General features: G+C 46.2%; 1 protein-coding gene across 4 annotated transcripts; it reads left to right on the forward strand.

Annotated features, from left to right (window-relative positions):
* Positions 1-1,240: 1,240 nt before the first annotated feature.
* Positions 1,241-21,631, forward strand: ANKDD1A (ankyrin repeat and death domain containing 1A). Of its 4 annotated transcripts, XM_028705812.2 has the most exons (16): positions 1,241-1,752; positions 4,177-4,343; positions 6,810-6,913; positions 8,606-8,704; positions 9,812-9,910; positions 11,832-11,936; positions 12,133-12,231; positions 12,402-12,500; positions 13,835-13,933; positions 14,102-14,200; positions 16,117-16,215; positions 16,372-16,470; positions 17,549-17,644; positions 18,820-19,021; positions 20,113-20,244; positions 20,693-21,631. In XM_028705812.2, exons 2-16 carry the CDS (start codon positions 4,265-4,267, stop codon positions 20,752-20,754), a joined length of 1,572 nt encoding a protein of 523 aa, XP_028561645.2. In that variant the 5' UTR covers positions 1,241-1,752; positions 4,177-4,264; the 3' UTR covers positions 20,755-21,631. The 4 variants fall into 4 exon arrangements, with proteins under 4 accessions (XP_028561645.2, XP_028561646.2, XP_028561647.2 ...); XM_028705813.2 differs by lacking the exon at positions 4,177-4,343 and having other exon boundaries at positions 1,249-1,752; XM_028705814.2 differs by lacking the exons at positions 1,241-1,752; positions 4,177-4,343 and having other exon boundaries at positions 6,815-6,913; positions 8,610-8,704.
* Positions 21,632-22,812: the final 1,181 nt, after the last annotated feature.

Here is a 22,812-nt window from a genome sequence, read left to right on the forward strand (position 1 = left end):
GAAACACATATCATCAGGACCACAGAGAGTTGCCACCTCAAGCTCCTATACATGTAATAAGAAATTTTAAAGATGAAATAATGCTTGTGCATGCATAGTCAGTAGTCTAGAAAAATCAGGACAGATGGAAATTGTTGTCCAGCTAGATAAAGCTGGACGACAAGAAGTCTAGAAGCTAGTACCTATTCCTTGATTCTGATTTAATGGTTATGTTACCTAGAAAGCTCTTAATAAGTACATCTAGAATAATATTGCTGGGTTTGTATCATTTATTTGGCTAGAAGTTTCTTCTGCAGCTACGGATTTATGCTGTTTTGATATGAATCTCTTTTTTGCATTTAATTATCTCTAATTAAAATGTCATGTTAGGCACTCTGGGAGGCAGCCCGCTGTGGAGTAAGATATAGATCCCCTAAATTAAATCACATAAACAAATAGAATTTAAGACACATATAGTTGAAGACATCTTGTTTACTATAAATTATGAAAGGGATATTTTATTTGTTTGTTTGTCCACTTATGAATCACTTCCCATAAAAATATCTCGAAGTGATTTTGCAGTAAAAACATCAACAATAAATACAATGAAAAACAAGTCCATATATTAAAAAGCCATTTTCAAATCCAGTACAGATACAGACTGATTTAAAGATCTCCACTTAGAAACCTTGATGAAAAGGGAGTTCTTCAATAGGTGCTGAGAAGACAACAGAAATGGTGTCTGTCTGATGTGTAGATAAATTGATTTTTGCATCTGTTTTGCAACATGGAGAATGCAAAGTATATTCCATAAATCATCTGTGTGATTGCATGTTAGCTATGATTAAAAAAGTGTGAAAATGTTTGTGTGTATGTACGTGAAGACATGTGAGATATAAATTTAATAAATAAATCCAAGACATGAAAAGCAAAAAATGGGGGTGCACACACCATCTATTTAAAGCACATGGCCTCAAAGAATCTTGGGAACTGTAGTTTATTAAGGGTGCTGGGAATTGTAGTTCTGCAAGGGGGTAAATCCTCCAGATTATTCCATGCTGCTTTTTTAAGAAGTCTTTTGCATTGTGTGTGTGTGCATTTTAATAATGATTGCTTTTTCCTTCTATGTAAACCTCCCTGCGTCACCTTCCGTGTCAAGAGCGGGGCAGGTACAGGAAGGTCAATATTAACAGATGAATCGAAACCTCTCCAGACAGTTGAAGGCAGACACACCTCTTCATGCATCCCCTTTGCTCAATATTTAGACACACACGTGCCAATTCCTCTCTCTCCAGAGGCTGGGCCCAGCCTGCACTCATCCAGACACCGACGTGGAGTGGGGGACAGGGCGCACGTGTGAATGCAGCTTCGCCCATGACAAGTCCAAGGGGAGCTCAGCTCCCTTTCTGTGCAATGGCTCATAGGCTATTTTAAGCACATTTCCCACAAGCCCCGCTAGGAGGAGAAGAAGGGAAAAAGCAGCAGGAGCAGCAGAAGAAGGAGATGCCGCCACGGATGGAGTAATTTGACACCATCTTATCCGCCGCAGCCTGCACAGCTGCGAAGAGCGCGCCCCATGCCCAGGGCTTAAGGGATGCGCGTTCAAATCCTGGCGCCTGCTGCTGCTGCTGCTGCTGCTGCGTTTAGCCAAAGGAGAGGCAGGCAGGCTTCTCCTGCCTCCGAAAGCGGAGGCCGGGCTACAGCGGGGATGCTCTGGCCGTGAGGAGCTTGCAGGGGCCATGGAGGACGACTTGGCTTCCGAGGATGACACCCGTAAGTGAAAGGGGTGCGGGCTGTGGAGGGAGGAGAGACGAAGCGGGGTGGGGATGGCGGGGGGGGGGGTCCGAGGCAAAAGTGGAGGAAGAACCGAGGGCTCCTCTTGGACTTCCCACCGACTTCCTCGCGCGTGGGGCGTCGCTCTGTATAATGTGGCCGGTGCTGGCAGTGCCACTGCGGTCGAAGGTTTAAGTTCCCGCCCCGAGGAGCGTGCAATCGGGGTTGCAATCGGAAGGGAAAGCGGCGAAATGAAAGGGGTTAGGGGTGGGATGCGTGGGGGGGGGGTGACACTGGATAACTAGGGCTTCGAGGTGTGGGGGGAGGGAGGGGGCCTCTGCTGAAAGCCTCCTCGGCGCGCTCCTCGTGGATGATCTAACCCAAATGGGCAGGAATTCGCCCGGCAGCCCGGTCCTCGAGCCCGTTGAGCCGGGGCTCTTGCATTCCAGCTATTTGTGCTTTCTCTCTAAGACTCCTCATCTAAGAGTTGGGGCTTTTGTGGGGTTGTTGTTTGAGTGAGGATCAGATTTATTCGCCTGCATTAGGAACAGCCGATGCACGAAGTGGGCGCGCGCCTGCTGGTCCCCCTGGCGTACACGTGTAGCTGCACCCTTTGAGTTTTGGAGGAGGAGCTCCAGGATCTGGAGCACGGTCCATGTGGAGTAGGGAGAGTTCAAACCTTACACCCCGATTTCTCCCACCCTCTTCCGCCCCAAGAGCTACTTGCCCAGCTGCCCAGTGAGGTGAACGGGAGCTTCCCTTTCAGTGTAAATAGCAAGTGTGCAGGGGGTTAATTTTCATCAGGACCACAGAGGGTTAAAAAAAGCCCTATCTAGCTGCATGCTGAGGTCCCAATCCTGATTACACACCCATGGACGTGCACACACAGAGAGAAAAATAGCTATTTCAATAACAAGCTGCTGTTGGACTACATTTCCCATCATCCCTGAGCTTTGTCTTTGCTCTCAAGGAGTGAGTGATGTGAACTGATGCCCAACAACATCTGAATGTTACTGCATTGGCCACTCTGGCAGCCTCTTCAAAAAACAGTTGTTGGTGATTATTGCACAGATACCCATTGGTTAGCTAATTAATTGGGTGTCTGCGGTTGCTTCAATTTAAAAGCACTGTGATACCACTTTAAACAGCTATAAAGGTAAAGGGACCCCTGACCATTAGGTCCAGTCATAACCGACTGGGGTTGCGGCGCACATCTCGCTTTATTGGCCGAGGGAGCCGGCGTACAGCTTCCGGGTCATGTGGCCAGCAGGACTAAGCTGCTTCTGGCGGACCAGTGCAGTGCACGGAAATGCCGTTTACCTTCCCGCTGGAGTGGTACCTATTTATCTACTTGCACTTTGACGTGGTTTCGAACTGCTAGGTTGGCAGGAGCAGGGACCGAGCAATGGGAGCTCACCCTGTTGTGGGGATTCGAACCGCTGACCTTCTGATCGGCAAGTCCTAGGCTCTGTGGTTTAACCCACAGCTATAGCTTCCCCCAAATATTTATGTGAGCCATTGCTTCTTAAGGGTGCCATGAGATGTTAGGAAACCTACCTATTTATTTATATTTATGTACTTTTATTATTAATATATATATATATATATATATACACACACACACACACACTATATACATATATATATATATATATATATATATATATATATATATATATGCAGGTTTTGGTGTCCTCGGGTGTCTTCCCGTGTAAAAGTTGGGGTGTCTAGGCGACGTTTCGACGAGGTCTCACTCGTCATCTTCAGGCTGGTGCTTTCGGCTTCTTGTTACTGGAACAGAGCAGGATCTCAGTGTTTGAGTTCCTATAAATACTGTTGAGGGGTGTGGTGTATAGCCTCCAATGTTCTGGGCAGAGAGGAAGTTCCCAGGCTAGTGTGCCTTTTCTTCTTTTGTTCCTTAATTGCTTGAGGGATATCTTGAGTGATTTCTTGAGTGATATCCTGAGTACCACTTAGGTGGGTCATAGGTGTGGATTAGTTGCTAAAGCCTTTGTGTCTTGACCTCTTGAACTTTGTGAAGAGTTTTTCTGAGAAGATGGCTGTACTGCATTTAGTTGTGCTCTGGCTTGGCTTCGTGTATAGGGGCGAGCTGTGGTTTTGTGGCCTGTGCCAGCCACAGGCCACAAAACCACATTGGGACCCTGCTTAGCTTTGCAAATGTGCTAGCAGTTTTATTGCTGCACCAGTATGTTTAGCTTTATTGTTATATGAATTTGTCTAACCTCCTTCTAAAGCCATCTAAGTTTATGTACAAGATCCACCCTTGATATATGACGTCTGCAGCAGGTACAGTCTTTAAGAACAGGAGAGCCCTGCTGGCTCAGGTCAATGGCCCATTGAGTCATAGAAGAGTATAGTTGGAAGAGACTCCGAGGTCATCTGACGCAACTCCTTTCAATGCAGGAATCTCAGCTAAAGCATCTGTGACAGATGGCCAGTCCCCTATTCTGTTCTCACAGTGGCCTCGCAGATGCCCCATTAGGAAGCCCACATGCAAGACCTGAGTGCAACAGCGCTGCCCTCTCTGCTTGTGATTCCCAGCAACAGGAATATAGATGCATACTGTGCAAGTAAGACAGTGGTACCTCGGGTTACAGACGCTTCAGGTTACAGGCGCTTCAGGTTACAGACTCTGCTAACCCAGAAATAGTACCTCGGGTTAAGAACTTTGCTTCAGGATGAGAACAGAAATCATGCTCCAGCGGCAGCGGGAGGTCCCATTAGCTAAAGTGGTGCTTCAGGTTAAGAACAGTTTCAGGTTAAGAATGAACCTCCAGAATGAATTAAGTTCTTAACCCAATATACCACTGTATAGCCATTGTGGTGAGTAGCCATGGACTGCCTTATTCCCCATGAATTTGTCTCCATTAACTTCTCAAATTTAATCCGTTCCGGAAGTCCGTTCCAAAACCAAAGCGTCCCAAAACAAAGGTACGCTTTCCCATGGAAAGTAATGCAAAATGGATTAATCCATTCCAGACTTTTAAAAACAACCCATAAAACAGCACTTTAACATGAATTTTACTATCTAACAAGACCGTTGATCCATAAAATGAAAGCAATAAACAATGCACTGCAGTCACACAAGCAACTAATCAGTAGCTGAACTGGGTTCCACACAGTCACAAAAACAAACAAAAAAGAGCCACAAAAACACAAAATAAATAGCAAAAACAGACTGACCTCAGCGTAACACTCAAAACAGAAGTGTGGCAATCAAATAGGAAGCGTAACACTAAAAACAGAGCATGTTCGGCATCTGAAAAAGGTTTGCAAACTGGAACACTTACTTCCGAGTTTGCAGTGTTTGGGTTCCAAGTTGTTTGAGTACCAAGGCATTTGAGGACCAGGGTATCACTGTATATAATATGAAGAGTGGATTATCCCAAAGGTGTCTCGCTCATTATAATTCTTAATAAAGCACCAACCTATTTGTTTATCCCAAAAGAGAATCTTTATATAGTTTTATAGGTACATCTTACCAAATTCCTTTTGTTAATAACTGCTTTAAATCTGCTTCTTCCTGAAGCATGACTGTGAATTTAACAATAGTTCTCCCTCCACCACCCTTCCCCTCCCCCCCCCATACGCTTTTTACAGTTCCCTTCAGTTGACTTTATACTTGTCTCACAGCTTTTGAAAACACAAGAAGGCAAGGGCATAAAGTTCCAGAAACCTGTGTGCTGTGTAAATCCACCCCTGCCCTGTCAGTGTCTGTGTGTGTGTTTTATGAAAGCTGCAGTTTATACTACCTCTAGTTTATTATAACTTATAAGTACTAGTCATCCTGTGTAAATAAATATCTCTGTTTCACCTTGCTGATGGGCATTTCCTTCTAAAGCCCTCAGATCATACTTAGTTGTATTTTTATATATTCCTGTTCAGTGGTGTAGCGTGGGGGGTGCAGGGGGGGCCGGCCGCACCGGGCGCAACATCTGGGGTTAGGGCAAATCCATGGGTTAGGGGGCGCAAATCCACAGGTTAGGGGGCGCAAATCCACGGGTTAGGGGGCGCAAATTACTTGCCTTGCCCCGGGTGCTGACAACCCACGCTACGCTGCTGTTCCTGTTCAAAGCTTGGATATTTCAATATTAAGTGGCTTAAAAATAGGGACGCGGGTGGCGCTGTGGGTAAAAGCCTCAGCGCCTAGGGCTTGCCGATCGAAAGGTCGGCGGTTCGAATCCCCGCGGCGGGGTGCGCTCCCGCTGCTCGGTCCCAGCGCCTGCCAACCTAGCAGTTTGAAAGCACCCCGGGTGCAAGTAGATAAATAGGGACCGCTTACTAGCGGGAAGGTAAACAGCGTTTCCGTGTGCAGCTCTGGCTCGCCAGAGCAGCGATGTCACGCTGGCCACGTGACCCGGAAGTGTCTCCGGACAGCGCTGGCCCCAGCCTCTAGAGTGAGATGGGCGCACAACTCTAGAGTCTGTCAAGACTGGCCCGTACGGGCAGGGGTACCTTTACCTTTTTTTAGTCTTAAAAATAAATGTTTTTTGAGGGGTGCCGCAGCATCTGTAGATAGAGCTGAGAGGGACTCGCTGCCTCTGAACCAGTCAATGTTGATAATTCTGAGCTAGGTGGACCAATGATCTGGTTCAACCTGAGGCAACCCTTCTATGTTTCCTACATTCTGGCACTGTCTCCATTCCAATTTGGCTTTCATTGTGCTCAACCTTCATGTTAGGGTGAGAAACCTTCTGCCCTGTGTTGCTGTCTGCTGCCCTGGAGGATGCCCGTTGGGTCTTGTGCGAGTCCCTGATCTGACTTTGCTCTGTCCAATGAGGTTTTGCTGGAGGCAGGCAATTCTGCTTCCGATGGCTTCCTAGCACGGGTCCATAACAGAATGATCCACCCTCTGAGACTGACTGAGGTCCAAGCTAACTGTGGTGGACCATCTGTTCCATCTGTTCAACGGGCACCTCCTTGCAGTCAACAATATGTACCCAGCTCCCCCTAGGATTTAATTTCTGTGTTTTTCCATCTTACAACCTGCATTGTAAACATCATTAACACCACCATGCCCTGTTTTTCTTCCCAAGTGCTTCTTTCGGAGAAAGAGTTTCACGATGCGGCAAAGCGGAACAACACAGCACGGATGATTGACCTGATCAAGAGAGGGGTGGATGTCAAGGCCAAGAATAATGTAGGTGCTTACAGGGGATGGGGTCCAGATAATGTTGCGGGCTCTTCCCCAGAAATCTGAATTGAGGTGATGAACCTGTGTCCCTCTGGATGTTGCTGAACTACATCTCCCATCATCCCTTGCCCTTGGCCATGCTCACTGACGCTATCCGGGAACATCTTGATGGCACACAGGTTTGCCACATCTTATCTAGACTCTTCACGGTTGGAACACAGGGACGTTTTGGGTTGCAGGAGAACAAAGCAAAACCAAGTACAATGGTACCTCAGGTTACAGACGCTTCAGGTTACAGACTCTGCTAAATAGAAATAGTACCTTGGGTTAAGAATTTTGCTTCAGGATGAGAACAGAAATTGTGTTCCGGTGGCGCGGCAGCAGTGGGAGGCCCCATTAGCTAAAGTGGTACCTCAGGTTAAGAACAGTTTCAGGTTAAGAACAGACCTCCAGAACGAATTAAGTTCTTAACCCGAGGTACCACTGTAGACCCAAGAATTCTGTCGTGAGACTTTCCCCAATCTCCTTGAACAGCAAAGCTGAAATGGGGTCGGGAGGGAAAGGGACATCTTTTCTGTCACCAAACTCTCCCTCCAGTGTTCTATATGCACTAAAGGTAAAGGGACCCCTGACCATTAGGTCCAGTAGTGACCGACTCTGGGGTTGCTGCGCTCATCTCGCTTTATTGGCCGAGGGAGCCAGCGTACAGCTTCTGGGTCATGTGGCCAGCATGACTAAGCCGCTTCTGGCGAACCAGAGCAGTGCACGGAAACACCGTTTACCTTCCCGGTGGAGCAGTACCTATCTATCTACTTGTACTTTGAAGTGCTTTCGAACTGCTAGGTTGGCAGGAGCAGGGACCGAGCAATGGGAGCTCACCCCGTTGTGGGGATTCGAACCGCCGACCTTCTGATTGGCAAGTCCTAGGCTCTGTGGTTTAACCCACTGCGCCACCCGCGTCCCACCCTCTATATGCACTAAGCTAGCCCCAAAGCCAAATCAGCCCCAAATATATTTTTTAATTATCATGCTGAGCATTTCTATCCCACTCTTCAGCCACAAAAGCTCCCAGAGCAGCTTACGAGACTTGCAGTGCGAAAGATGTGGCACAAAAGGAAAAGGCATCAGGAGGGAGGATGAAAAAAGGACACCCAGAAACTATGAGTGCTTCTGAGGCTGGATTTAGGTTTGATGAGGCCCTAAGCTATTGAACATAATGGGGCCCTTTATATGTCCAGCTGTCCTTTGTCAACAAATTGTCGCTGTTTTTTGTGTTGAATATATGCTATATGGTAATTTATGGACCCGATTGGTCCATACACAACACAAAACACTGTTGCTGTATGTAGGTTTTATTTTTATTTTTTTTATCTTATATTTTGGAAACGTACATCCGGTTGTTGTTTTTCCCTTTACTTTTTTTAGGGGCTCCCAAAAGAGTGGGGCCCTAAGCTATAGCTTGTTTAGCTTATACATAATTCCGGCACTGGGTGCTTCTAGGTTTATTGAGTGTTCATCCTGATTTCTTTGCAGAGAAGTTAGATGATGGAGGAAAGATGGGATAGAATGTAAAATAAATGAATATTTAGTCGCAGAGGGAAGGCGTGGCTGGGGGGCACTGACAGCAGTTTGCCAGCACCCACCCACGTGTTCTGCATCCTTTTCTTCCCCCTACTTAACCTTGTCCTTCTTTTCCAGATAGACAGGACCGCTCTCCACTGGGCTGCGGGAGCAGGTCACGAACAGGCCGTCCGTCTTCTCCTAGACCACGATGCCTCTGTGAATGACGAGGACAACGTAAGCTTGAGGAGGATCTCAACTCTTGCATCTGTGTGAAATGCGGCTGGCCTCTTAAAACCCAGCTCCTTGGTTGCTTTGAATGAGAACCTCCTCCAAGAAGCTTGCTTGGTTTATTTGTTTAAAATGTTTAGCCACCAATACAGGTGGTAAAATACAGGGAAGTGAAAAATGAATGTGTCATAAAAAATTAAGGTTCTTTTCAAAAGGCGGCAATGAATGATGGAGGCTCAGGGATAGCCTTCCTGAAACTGGTGCCCTTCAAATGTTTTGGGCAACAACTCCCAGCACCACCAGTAGGGCAACTGGCTCTTCTGCATACGATGATGGTAGACGTTCACTGCCATGGACTTAACCAGCATTTTTAGAAGTGCCACATACAAAGTACAAGGCAGCGAGTCACAAATGCTAAAATGCAATGTGACATCACTTTGGCAGCAGTTTATTATAGGTAAAGGGACCCCTGACCATTAGGTCCAGGCGTGACCGACTCTGGGGTTGCAGCACTCATCTCGCTTTATCGGCCGAGGGAGCCAGCGTACAGCTTCTGGGTCATGTGGCCAGCATGACTAAGCCGCTTCTGGCAAACCAGAGCAGCACACGGAAACGCCGTTTACCTCCCTCCTGGAGCGGCACCTATTTATCTACTCGCGCTTTGACGTGCTTTTGAACTGCTAGGTTGGCAGGAGCAGGGACCGAGCAACGGGAGCTCACCCCATCGCAGGGATTCGAACCGCCAACCTTCTGATCGGCAAGTCCTAGGCTCTGTAGTTTAACCCACAGTGCCACCCGCATCCCATACAGTTTATTATAGGCATATGCTAAACCAGGATGTATTTTTAGAAAAATACAACCAGGTCCCAGGGTCAAACCCCAGCATTTCCAGGTAAGACCAGGAAATAGTCCTCGTCTGAAAGCCTGGCAAGCTACTGCCAGTCAGTGTAGACAATACTGAGTTAGATGGGCCGAAAGGTCTGTCTCAGTGTAAGGCAGCTTCCTATATCCCTAGAACACACAACCTTCTCCTAGGCAAATTGAGCAAGGACTAACTGCCATTTTATTCCAGACCCAAGATGACCTTTCTTCTGTCTCTCTCTGGCTACCCAGTTTGGGATGAACGCCCTCCTCTTGTCCGCCTGGTTTGGCCACCTCCGTGTCCTTCAGATCCTTGTCACTGCTGGTGCCAAAATCAACTGCCAAAACAAGGTATGGCATCGTTCCTTGGCTCCCTGGTATTAACAGCTTTGTATGACAGAGAGAGAGATTCCTTCATTACCTTTTGACTGCATGTGTGAGTTGATTGGAGAGTCTATAAATTTTAAAAAGTTTAAAATCTGAATAAGCAATTTAGGGCGTTTCCAGGCAGTCAGAGTGGTAGTCAATTCAGTCTTACTGAGGGTAGACCCACTGAAATTAATGGACCTACTCCAAGTAAAACTCAGTTGAATACTGCCCTCACTAATTTGCAGGTGGAAATTCAGCAAATTCAGGTTGCACTGTGACCGGCAAATTTAAAGGAAGATCCAAATGGTACAGTTAAAGCACATGGCGTCTCTCAAAGAATCATGGGAATGGTAGTTTCACCCCGACAGAGCTATGGTTCCCATCAACCTTAAGCAACAGTTCCCATGAGTCCTTGGGGGACGTCACGTGCTCTAAATGTTTGTTGAGTGTGCTTTAAATGTGTGGTGTAGATCTTCCCTTGGGACAGTGGCGTAGCGTGGGGGGTGCAGGGGGGGCCGGCCGCACCGGGCGCAACATCTGGGGTTAGGGCAAATCCACAGGTTAGGGGGCGCAAATCCACGGGTTAGGGGGCGCATATCCACGGGTTACGGGGCGCAAATTACTTGCCTTGCCCCGGGTGCTGACAACCCACGCTACGCCACTGCCTTGGGATGTACATTTACAGTGGATTGGGGCTCTTGCATAGCAAACACGCTTCCCAAGAAAGCCTTGGACTGTCTACACTGAGGAAAGTAATGGTAAAATGCACTGGAAACTGGGGGATGTAAATTGCCTGGTGCATCATTTGCTCCACAAGTTCCTCTCTCCTTCCTGCCCCCACTGCCTGCCAGCCTAATGCAAATGTTTGCAATGACCAGTCTTAAACCCAATGGCCTTTATCGGATGCATGCAGTTCCTTTGGCCTGGGCTGAAACCACTCGGAGATGCATGTCTCCTAAGGCACGAGGAAGTGGCTGCGAAAGTAGCCTCAGAGCAGCTGGGGGCTCTTAGTCGGGAGCACCCAGTCGTCCTGTGTGGGCAGGTGGTGTTTGCTCAGCGGGGCAAGTTTGGAACTGTGTAAAGCATACATAGCCGGAAGGGCAAGCCTGTATATTTTTATAATAAATAACTTAGGAGGAGTAAAGCATTAAATGATGGCTGTAAAAGATAAGCATGGAGGATATTTTTGGCACTCAACGAGAGTGTGGTGGCTGTAAAGTTCAGGGGAAAGTTCATGCAACTCCAAGGAGGAAGAGTTGACTGCTTTGTCCTCGTCCGCCTCCATTCCTGGAATTCCCGTCTTCAATAAGTTCGTCATACTTCCTCTCTTAAAAATATATTGCTCAGGGATACTAGATCAGGAGTGAGGAACTCCTTGGAAGCCCAAGGGCTGCTTTTCTTTGTGGCCAAGTTTTGGGTGGTGGACCCACCCAGTGGTGGCTGGGGCCAGAACAATAGAAGGAAATTGAATTTTATTATTTCGGTCACAGACCAGTTCCAGCCCACATACAATATCATGGAAGTCATAAAACATGATAGGGATACATTTGAATTTGCAATTGGGTTTAATTGGACTGATGGGAGCTATACAGTGGTACCTCAGGTTAAGTACTTAATTCGTTCCAGAGGTCCGTTCTTAACCTGAAACTGTTCTTAACCTGAAGCACCACTTTAGCTAATGGGGCCTCCCGCTGCTGCCGCGCCATCGGAGCACAATTTCTGTTCTCATCCTGAAGCAAAGTTCTTAACCCAAGGTACTATTTCTGGGTTAGCGGAGTCTGTAACCTGAAGCGTATGTAACCTGAAGCGTATGTAATCTGAGGTACCACTGTAGTTCAAAACAGTTGGTGTGTTAGCCCCACATCTCAGGAACTGAATCCTATTCCTTTTTTCCCCCTCCCAGAATGGACGCAACTTGTTGCATTGTGCAGCCCAAAGAGGTCATATCAGGGTCATTGAGTTCATCATGGAAGACCTCGAGGATGTGCAGCTGGATAAGAAAGACAAGGTGGGAATTTTTTGGAACAGTCTAAGGCACTGGCTTTTTTTGTAAATATTTCTTGTTTTTCAAATATGTTATCAGGCGGTGACTGATAACTGTGAGCTTCATAGCCAAGTGTGGATTTGAACCCTGGTCTCCTAGGTCCTGGTCTGACACCATAACCACTATACCACAATGACTCTCATCCTTTCTCTCCTTAAAGATGGACAGGACGGCATTTCATCTGGCTGCTGAGAATGGGCAACTGGAGGTGGTGGACTTCCTGATTCGCTTAGGTTGTGCCTGCAGAATCAAAGACAAGGTATGGAAAGGAACAGGAATCAACATCCCGTTCAGTCCAGTTGCTGTTGTCTGTGGGTCTTCCTCACCCTTTGGGGCTTTGCTTATTTCCCTCTCCATCTAGACTGGCCCTTAAATTATTAGTACTTTTCACCCACACTTATTTCTATTGGATGTCACCTTGATTTGCAGGAGAAGAACACTGCGCTTCATCTAGCTGCCAAGAATGGTCATGCAGAGGTGCTGCAGAAGCTTATAGATGTAGGAATGAACCTTGATGAGAAGAATACGGTGAGTAGAAGACCTTTGCTAGTTTATTACATTTATCTCCTCCTTTTCCTTCAAGGCGCTCAAGGTGATGTACATAGTTGTCCTCCCCATTTCATCCTCACAACAAGACTGTGAGGTAGATTAGGCTGGGAGCTAGTGGTCAGCCTAAGGCCACCCATTGGTCGTTGTCCCTGAGTGGGCTATTGAACCAGGTGTGCTCAGAGTAGACCAACTGAAATACAACACACTTAAATTCCTGTGATTTCAGTGGATCCAGCTAACATGGGGTACCACCCATGGCCTTGTGGGTCCTAATCTGACACTCTAACCACCCTTTGAGGAACATAGTTCACTCAGTATGAAGAATATACCATGAAGAAGCCATACCCGTCAACTGTCCTGATTTAAGCAAGGCATCCTGGAATTGCAGAAGCCACTCCAGCTTCTGATTGGATCATGAGATGCCTGGTTTTGGCTTCCGAAAGTGTGTGGCCCCGAAAGATGTGCATTGGGGGGGAGGGCATGCTCTCGCAAGATTCACCTGGCTCCCGCAAAAGTGCAGCCCTGAAAGATGCACAGAGCAGTTGCCCCAGGTGCTCCTCTTGCCCTTGAGCACCACAGCTCAGGTATGCCACTCTAGCAAGGAGCAGAACCGTCAGCTGCAGCATGTGGACCCCAACAGAGGAGGAAAAATATGGTATGGGTAGGTGCCAAGGCTCTTCTCCTTCTGCCTCTGCTCCTGCCATGTGCGCTGGGATGGTCAGTGGGGAGGGGAGTTGGGAAGTTGCTCACTTGCTTGCTCTCGGCCCTGAAAAATTCACGTTTGGGGGAGGCCGTGCTCTCTCGCAAGTCACATGACTCATTTGGGCGCGCGGCCCTGAAAGACAGGGCTTTCCTCTGCGGGATGTTGGAGGGTATGAGAAGCATGAAGGTATTTGTGGAGGTGGGGAGGACAGCAGAGAAGGAGGAGGTTGAGTTCAGTCATTGATTGGCAGCAGTTTCTGGAGGAAATATATTGCCACCTCTTGGCCCAGCTCAAAAAGCTGAATGGCAAGATCGCTAAGGAGAGGGAGGGTACAGGAGTTCTCTTTTTGGCACCTCCTAAAAACATTTTTGTTTTTAGACATGCAGAATGTTGGTGTGTCTCAATCTGGTTTTTAGCTTATTGTTGGTTTTAATTATTTTTGAAAGTTTAAAATAGTTGTTTTTAAACTGATCATTACATTGTTTAATTATTTTTGTAAACCACTTTGTGGTTTTGTTTTGTTTTGCGCTATCAAATGGTATGTACATTTTATGAAATAATAAATAATTAGAAGTGCAATCAGGGTTCTCCTCTTCTTCTCCCTTCCCAGGAAGGGTTGAGCGCCCTGCACTTGGCTGCTGAAAATGGTCATCATGGCTGCATGAAGCTGCTCCTGGAAGCCGGCTGTGATGTCAACATCCAAACTCAGGTCAGTGGCTCTCACTGGAAGGTGATGCCCATCTTAGCTCCCCTGAAGGATGCTGAGGATTATCGGGGGCAGTTGATAAACAATACAATAATTGGGATTGAGTTAAGGCAACCTTGGGCCACATGGACAGTCTCTTGTATTGTCTGAATGGTGTTTTCTCTCTCTCAGAAAAAGATGACCTGCCTTCATTATGCTGCACAAAATGGCTATGAGATCATGGGCAGGATCCTTATTGATGCAGGAATTCACACAGATACACTGAATTACGTAAGTAGCTCATTTGGTCAGGTACCACCTACAGCATCTTTGTGCCTCTGAGCAAAGAAAGGAGGAATGAGAGTCCATTGGGTCTATTGAGTCCATCCTTTGTAAGTTAAGAAGGCTAAGCAGCTCAGCAGCCAAGCCATTGTTGTCTAGGATAGCTTTCGTCAACTGGCTCCCTCCAAATGTTGTTAGACTACAACTCCCAGCAACCTTCAGTTAGCGGCAGTGAAAGCTGGTTTAGGACACCCTTCCCCCAGCTTGCTGCCCCCTCCAGATGTTTTGGATCAGCCCCAGTCAACATGCCAGCTGGTGGCTGCTGGGAGTTGTAGTCCAAAGCATTTGGAGTGTACCAGATTGGGGAAGGTTGATCTGGTTCAAATCACGTATGTGATATTCCACCCCACAAGAACTTCTTGGCCTTTGCACCACCAGAGGGCTCTTAATACATAAGAACATAATAAGAACCTGGCAGCTGGGTCCTGGTGCCCTTCTAGTCCAGCTTCTTGTTCTCCCTTTGGTCAACAAGATACTTCTGGGAGGCTCACAAGCAGAACAAGTGCTCTTCCCACTTACGACTTCCAGCTACTGGGAACAAGGCATCCTTCCTCCAACAGTGGAGGATGTAAAGTGCACCTGTTTAGCAGAAGCTAAGCTTGTCTCAGGTCTGGTCAAGTGGCTGGATGGGAGACCCAGTATTCACCACATTTTTATGGCAGAAGAAACGGGGGGATATTAATGTGCTGTGCTAAATCACCTGGCTCTTACTGAATTGGAACGACTTGTTTGGCTTTACATGCAAAAGGTCCGAGGGTCAACAAGGCAGTTGGAAAAATATATACTAATAAAGCTGTACTCGACAGTTGAAAGTATATGATGTTTGACGTGATTGAGAATCGTGGACCCAGGGACAGAAAATTAAGTAAAGCATCAAAATCGAGATGTGGAAAATATGGAAACAACGAGGAGAGGCAGGACTGAGATGTGGAGATATGCTTCAGAGATCCAGACCGTGGGGAGCTCCAAAAAATTAATAATTATAATTTGGACTATAATTTGGGTTTTTTTATTTTAGTTTTTTATTTCAATTGGATGTTTTTTATTGGAAAATCAATAAAAATGATTTAAAAATACAAAAGGTCTGAGGGTCAGTTCCTGACATTTCCAGTGAACTGTAGCTCAGTGGTAGAGCAGCTGCCTTGCATGCAGGTCCCTGGTTCAATCCCCAGCATCTCCAAGCAGCTCTGAAAAAATTCTGGAGAGCTGCTGTCTGTCAATGTTGACAATGCCGAGCTATATGGAACAATTGTTTGACTCGGTATGAGGCAGCTTTGTTGTGTTCCTAAGAGGTAGGAAGGCTAAGAAAGGGATCCTCTTGAGAACTTGGAAATGTTGCTGCCAATAAGGAGACACAGAAGTAAGAAAGAGGGACAAATACTGTGTCTCCATACAAGACAGCTTCATATAATGCTGCTTTCCATTGCTACAGTTTCTGAGGGAATAGTTATGTCAGTCAGTTGCATCAAAAACAAGATGTTAAAGCAGCTTTTTCCAAACTTGACTCTCCAGCTGTTTTTGGACTACAGTTCCCATCACCCCTGGCCACTGGTCCTGCTAGCTAGGGATGATGGGAGTTGTAGTCCAAAAACAAAAGGAGATCCAAGTTTGGGAACCCCTGTGTTAAAGAATATATGGCCATATATTGATGGCCTGTCTGCCTTCAGGCTTTTAGCCCTAAAACCTTTTTCCAGCGTCAGAGCAAAATGGATGCCTTTGCACACCTGCAGAGTTCTGTACCTGTTCCATTCAATAATCCTGTCATGTTAAGAGACAGACCTTCTAGCTCAGAGGATGTACCTTAGAAGGCAGGCTTCACCCCACTTCAACTGTACACAAAACTATCAGTGTGCTTCATTTTACAGCAAAATGCATCAGCTATGCACATTGCGGTGCTACAGAATCACCCAGCCATCGTTAAACTCCTAATTGATGCTGAATGTGACCTGGATATCCCTGATAATGTAAGGCTTTTATTTTATTTTTAAGAAATAAACTGTATGGTTTCATGCCACTGATACATGATCTACATGTCCAAAATGTTGCAAGACCGTCAGTGCTCCACCATAGAGTAATAGGCCCTCATTAATACTAGCTCCTTATTTTCTGTTTTTACCCAGAGGCAGCAGAGCCCACTGCATATTGCTGCAGAGCATGGGAGACAGGACATTGCTGAGATGATTCTTATCGCTGGGGTGAACTTAAAACTAACAGACAAGGTAAATAATTCCATCGCAGACAAGTAGCACCTTCTCAGTCATGGTTGGAATAGAATGCAGGCAATCAGCACACAGATATTTGAACGGAAACATTAATATTATTTTGAACTTCAGAAGAAATTGAAGGCAAAAGAAGTTTTAATAAAGAAAAGAACCCATGTGATTCCCAGGAACTGGAATTCAGTGGTATGCCATCCTGATTTGTAAGCATTGATAGCCTTATGCTCGAGGTATCCACCTCACCTCTTTTTAAAGCCATCCACATTGGCAGACACTACTATGTCTTTGTGGTGGGGAATTCTGTAGTTTAGCCAAGCGCTGTGTTATTTGGTTGGTTGGTATGTTTTCATTTGTTGTCTCTCCTGAATCCCCCACCGTGGTTTTTGCCAGAGCCTTGCAGAGGAGCCGCAAAGCAGAGCAATGTTGCAAAGTTGGAATGGCATGACCCGGCAATGGACCAAGCACATTAGGCAGCTTTCATACGACTGTGCATGGGTGAATGAGCCCCAAACGACAGAACCTTTCTCTCTCTCCTCCTTCCAATTGGATTCCTTTTTTCACTTGCTGCAGGGAGCTTATGAAATTTGCCTGGTCCTGTGTTCAAAATTTGGACAAAAACACATTTCCATCCCTGAAGCAATTCCTTGCAGGTTGCTCTCCAGAAGTAATATTACAAGGTCATATTATGCATCTATCATCAGTGGAAAATGGGCCATATATATATATATCAGAAGTCAAACCACTTGGAGCTTTCTTCCTTACTATCAAGTGGTATATAATTTTATGAGCTAAATACTATTTGTTCATTTAAGAAAGTGATAAATTAATGCTGTTGTGCGATTATTGCTGTGAGATTTGGAAAGTCTATCCAGACACATAGTGGCTGATGTGTTTTCAACTTGTCTTATTTTAATGGTCTTTTACATGTTTTTAATTACTTGTTTTTAAGCTTTTTATCGATAATCTTAATATTCATTGCAAAGCACTTAGTGGTTTTATTACCATCAAGCAGTGTATAAGTTTTGCTAAATAATAATAAAATAATGTTTCCTTCTTCTGCTCTTACCTTTGATTTCAGCAAGGTAAAACATCCCTAGATATTGCTGCCCGTGGCAACCACATCAACCTGGCTGACATGATCATCAAAGCAGATAGGTTTTACAAATGGGAAAAGGTAGGTGGGCATTATGGAATATCCAAACATTCATGTATGCAGTGGTACCTCAGAAGTCAAACAAAATTAGTTCCAGAAGTCCGTTCGACTTCCAGAACCTTCGAAAACAAAAGCGCGGCTCCTGATTGGCTGCAGGAAGCTCCTGCAACCAATTGGAAGTCACAGAAGCCCTGTCGGACATTTGGGTTCCAAAGAATGTTTGCAAACTGGAACACTCACTTCAGGATTTGCAGTGTTCGGGATCCAAGGTACGAGTGAGTGAGTGTGTGTGTGTGTGTGTGTGTGTGTGTGTGTGTGTGTATCTCTATCTCTCTATCTCTATCTCTATCTATCTATGGGCTTGTGGGAATGGAATGTTCACAGATATAGCTGCTGAAGGGAAAGGTGTCAGCAACAGAATGTTGATAAGCAGTGCAGGTGCTATGAACGAAAGGAGAGGTCAGTTTGGCTCGAGTAGAGATGACAAAGAAGAGTGTGCTCTTGGCAAGGGCAAAGCATGTGATGAGGTGGCCATGTGTCCTTGCTTTACAGAGGATGGTCCTCTTTTTGAAGATCTGTCAGAGGCAGCCTTATGTTTAAAGGTGTCTTCCATTTGAATGGCTGTCTGGTCCAAATGTGAAGATAAAGAACTCTAAGGCAGGAGAAAAGGAAAGGGGGCCTTGAAGTTGCCCATCAATGGTTAGAAGCACCAGGTAAAAGGTAAAGGACCCCTGGACGGTTAAATCCAGTCAAAGCTGACTATGAGGTTGCGGCGGTCATTTCGCTTTCAGGCTGAGGGAGCCAGCATTTATTCAAGACAGCTTTCCAGGTCATGTGGCCAGCAGGACTAAACTGCTTCTGGCACAATGGAACACTGTGACGGAAACCAGAACACACGGAAACACCGTATACCTTCCCGCCACAGTGGTGCCTATTTATCTACTTGCACTGGTGTGCTTTCGAACTGCTAGGTTGGCAGGAGCTGTGACAGAGAAACGGGAGCTCACCCTGTCACAGGGATTCGAACCGCCGACCTTCTGATCAGCAAGCAAATTCAGCAGGCAGGCACCTCCTTCACTCTGCACCCCACTTAGAGCCATCATAGACAGCTTGGAGAAAACATTTGTCAGTAGTAGGGGAAATTAAATTTTGGGGGGAAAGTTAGCAGTGAATCAGCTCTTGCCACTTTTTTGTAGGATAATCTGAACAGCGACTCCGACTCCTGGGTAGCCAAGCACTTAACCTTCAAGCAGGACCACCGGATGGAGACGCAGCACATCCGCTCCGTCATGTGGAGGCTTGCGACCAAATACCTCAAACCCAATGAGTGGAAGAAGCTGGCACATTACTGGAAATTCACCGAGGCTCATATCAGAGCCATTGAGCACCAGTGGGCAGGTAGGTCGGTTGCTTAGACTAAGCACCTGCCCGTGCACTTTTAGGAAGAGTGTTTCCCAGCTCCTACCTACCTGGAGATTGAACCAGGAACCTTCTGTGTGCAAAGCAATTAACAGTCCATCCCCGATCACTCACACAGAAGGCATGTAGGAGGGTTTTCTGAGAGGCTCCCTGCTGCCTCTCTGCATGAGTCACTTGCCAGCTGCCAATGGAGGGCTTCAACTTAGGCAGAAAGCACAGAGAGTGGTGCTTTGAGGTCAGCTTAATCCCAGTGCCTGAGCGTGTAAACAGTAAAACTTTGCCCCTCACCGATCAAAATGTTTGGGGAACACTTTTAAAGACAGAATCAATAGCCTGATATTAGAAGCAAATTTGTGAAGTAAGGAGGAGGTGCTTGGAGGTTTGTGAAAGGAACCCCCCTGCCTTCTCAAACAACTGCTCTCCAGGATCAGCCTTTGCCAACCTTGGCCACATTTACACAATATATACTTAAAGCACTATGGTAACTTAACAGTCATGGCTACCCCCAAAATAATACTGGGAGCTACCATTTGTTAAGAGTGCTGAAGGTTGTTAGGAGACCCTTAGTCCCCTCACCAAACTACAGTTCCCAGAGTTCCCTGAGGTGATTGTTAAACCACTCCGGGAATTGTGGCTCTGTGGTGGGAATAGGGGTCTCCTCACAACTCTCAGCACCCTTTGACACACTACACTTCCCAGGATCCTTTGGGGGAAGCCATGACTAAACAGTGCTACCATACTGCTTTAAATGTGTGGTGTAAATGTGGCCCTGGGGTCTTCCAGCTGTTTTGGGTGATCATCTCTCATCAGCCACAGCCTGATAGCACTGTAATCCAAAACAGCTGGAGGACACGGAGATGGTGACAGCTGTGGTAGATAGTATTCTCCCAAGGTGGTGAGCCCTGTCCCAAATCGTAGGCATTTTTCCTATAACAAAGAATCTGGTTGTGACTATTCCAAGTCAAGTCCACAGCTAACCACTCTGCACACTTATGCCATAAGACACTATGAATCATTTAAGGGTCTTTGTATTTGTGTGCGCGCCTGCTATCCCCCGTTCTTCTTTCTAGGCAGCAAAAGCTACAGAGAACACGGTCATAGGATGTTGCTCATTTGGCTCCATAGCGTGATTATGGCAGGGGAAAACCCAGTCAAAGGACTGTATGAAGGCCTGGTGGGCATCGGAAGAAGAGACTTGGCAGGTAAGGATCACCTGGCTTTGCATGAGATTATCTGGGCTATCCAACCTATCTATCAGTGTCAGCTGAATTTTATATCCTGTAAATAGAAGGCATGCTTAAGCCTCGTTCCTTATTGTTCAGTAAATGCGTTGTACTGTTTAGTGTGTTGCACTAGGACGTGTGTGATCTGGGTTCAAATCCCTACTGGGCAACCTTGGGCCAGTCACTGCGTCTTGGCATAACTGACCTCATAGGGTTGCTGCGAGAATAAAATGGGGGTGGGGTGGGGGGTGGAGAACAATGTATGCCACCTTGAATTCCTTGGAGGAAGAGTATTGTTATGTATGCAAGAAATAAATAAAGGCTATCACTCAAAATCTCTCGGAAAGAATTCAGACTTCTTGTTCAAGCCTAGTTTAGCATAGACAGCTATCAAGAAATCTGAAAACTGCATTTTGTTTTCAAACAGAAAGCATCAGGAAACAGGCGAATGCAGACTCCACCTCACCAAGGAAGTGCACCGCGATGTGATACCAGTAAGAGCACAGGAAACCTCCTGTTTTCGCTGCTTCAGAAGTTTCACGCTGGAGCCACAGCAAGCAAAATGGACAATTTCTGAACTGTTGGTCGGAAGGTATCCATAAACTCTTTCTCCAAGGGCTTCTTGCCATAGCAAATGGCAACCGTATCCAGTATCCACTCAAGATCAGGTAACAATGCACATCAACAGGCACTGCTCACAGCAATGCATTCTTTATAGTAAAGAGAAGGCACGATTCTCAAAACATGGGAGACCAGGAAGTGAAATATACACCATATTTTCCAGATCTAAAACTAAGGTTACAATCTGAAGTTCCGGGGTGGCCCAGGACGTTTTGCCGTTTCAGGAAAACTCGCCACTGCACCCAATCCCTCTCCACAGCTGTACCCTGCCTGTGACAGAGGAGGTGGGTTTGTGGCAACCACGTAGGAGGCAGCAATGGTGAACAGCATGCTCTTCGATCTCAGTTAGGCCATCAGAGGCAACTGTCTTCATGACTGGGCCAGCCCTGCTTGAGCAAACCTTGTTAAATCAGTATAAATTACTGATCAGCAAATGCTGTTAAGAGTGTAATGGGACATGCATAACAATGTTTCTCAGCTGGAAAATCTCACTGTGAAATAAGAAAACTCTGCAATTCTCCCGGTTTTTCTAAATGCACCTCCATTGTGGTAGGGGCAGGTACGATTGCAGGGAAAAAGCTGATTTAAGTTTCACTAAAGAATGATGGCATCTCACGTTCCACCATTGGAGACTGCACGGAGAGAGACACCTAGAATTCTGCTCTTGTGCCAGTCAGGTGCTAGCGAGCCACGTTTATTTCTCAGTGTAAGCTGTTTACATTTCTCCCATGCAGGCATAATTTTTTTTAAAAAAAACAAGAATTTTATGAAGAAGCCCCACCCACCCTCGGACCTCTCTCTGTGCAAAAAAGCCAAGGACACCATTGGGCCAGAGTTAAGTGTTTGTTAGTTCCACGGACTCCAAGAGATACAATTAGATGCATGCTTACTTTGGGTTGGATTGTGGCCTAGGTTAGCAGATCTTTTTCCAGTCTGAGGACTATATTCCCTCCTGGACAACCTCCAGGGACCCTTTTGCCAGCGGCAGGCAGGGCCAGAAGTGAAAACTGGAGGCCCAAGTGTGACACTAGGGCTGCCCTATTTCAAAAAGTGAAAATCCAGACACAAAAGCTGTAAAGCCTTTTTTGTGTGTGGCAAAGTTATGAGCTATCCAGGGTTTCAACAGGGGTCTCTCCTCTCCTCCACCCTGGAGACTGAACCTGAGACCTTCTGCAGGCAAGACAGATGCTCTAGCAAGGGTCCTTCTACTGAAGAAAACACATCTTTTCCTTTAACTCTTATGGTGTATTTGTGTGTCTGCAAACAGATGCCCCAGCTGCATGCTTCTCAAGCACAAGAATGCCCTCTGAGTGTTACAGCAGAAGACGAATCAGCCATTTATTTTATGTTCTTCACGAAGCAGATTTCATTTGAACTTGGATGGAGCATGAGAATTCAGTGCCTAATAAACAGTGGGCAGCTACCTCATGCTTTTTCCATGTGAAATATACTAGGGTCAACTTGATTTAGAACTGCATACTAAGAACCAAAGCCAATACTTTGGTAATCCATGCTTAACCTCTTATTTTTGTACACCTTAGAGCAGAGGTGGAACTTTGTAGGCCCCCCCAGAAGTTGATGGACTCCAACTCCCATCGTCCTTGATCCATCGGGCCATGCTGGCTGATGGGAGTTGAAGTCCAACAAAATCAGGAAGGCCACAGGTTCCCTAACTTTTGCCTTTGAGCTATGCATATGGAAAGAAAGCTGGATAGCCAAACTCTCCTCCTCAGCATATCAACAGCTACAAGTTCACTGAAAGGAGGAGTTATCAGCTTCAGATTCTATACAGTGATTCTATACAGGCAGGGCCAACCAAGGCCCGGGGTTTGTTCCAGTCAGCACAGATAGGATGGTCACCTCTTTGTATTTACCAACAGTATACTTTTCTTAAACTTGTCATGAAGTTTTGTATTTTTAAAAAAG

The sequence above is a fragment of the Podarcis muralis genome, chromosome 14 (assembly GCF_964188315.1).
Source record: "Podarcis muralis chromosome 14, rPodMur119.hap1.1, whole genome shotgun sequence".
NCBI lineage: Eukaryota > Metazoa > Chordata > Lepidosauria > Squamata > Lacertidae > Podarcis > Podarcis muralis.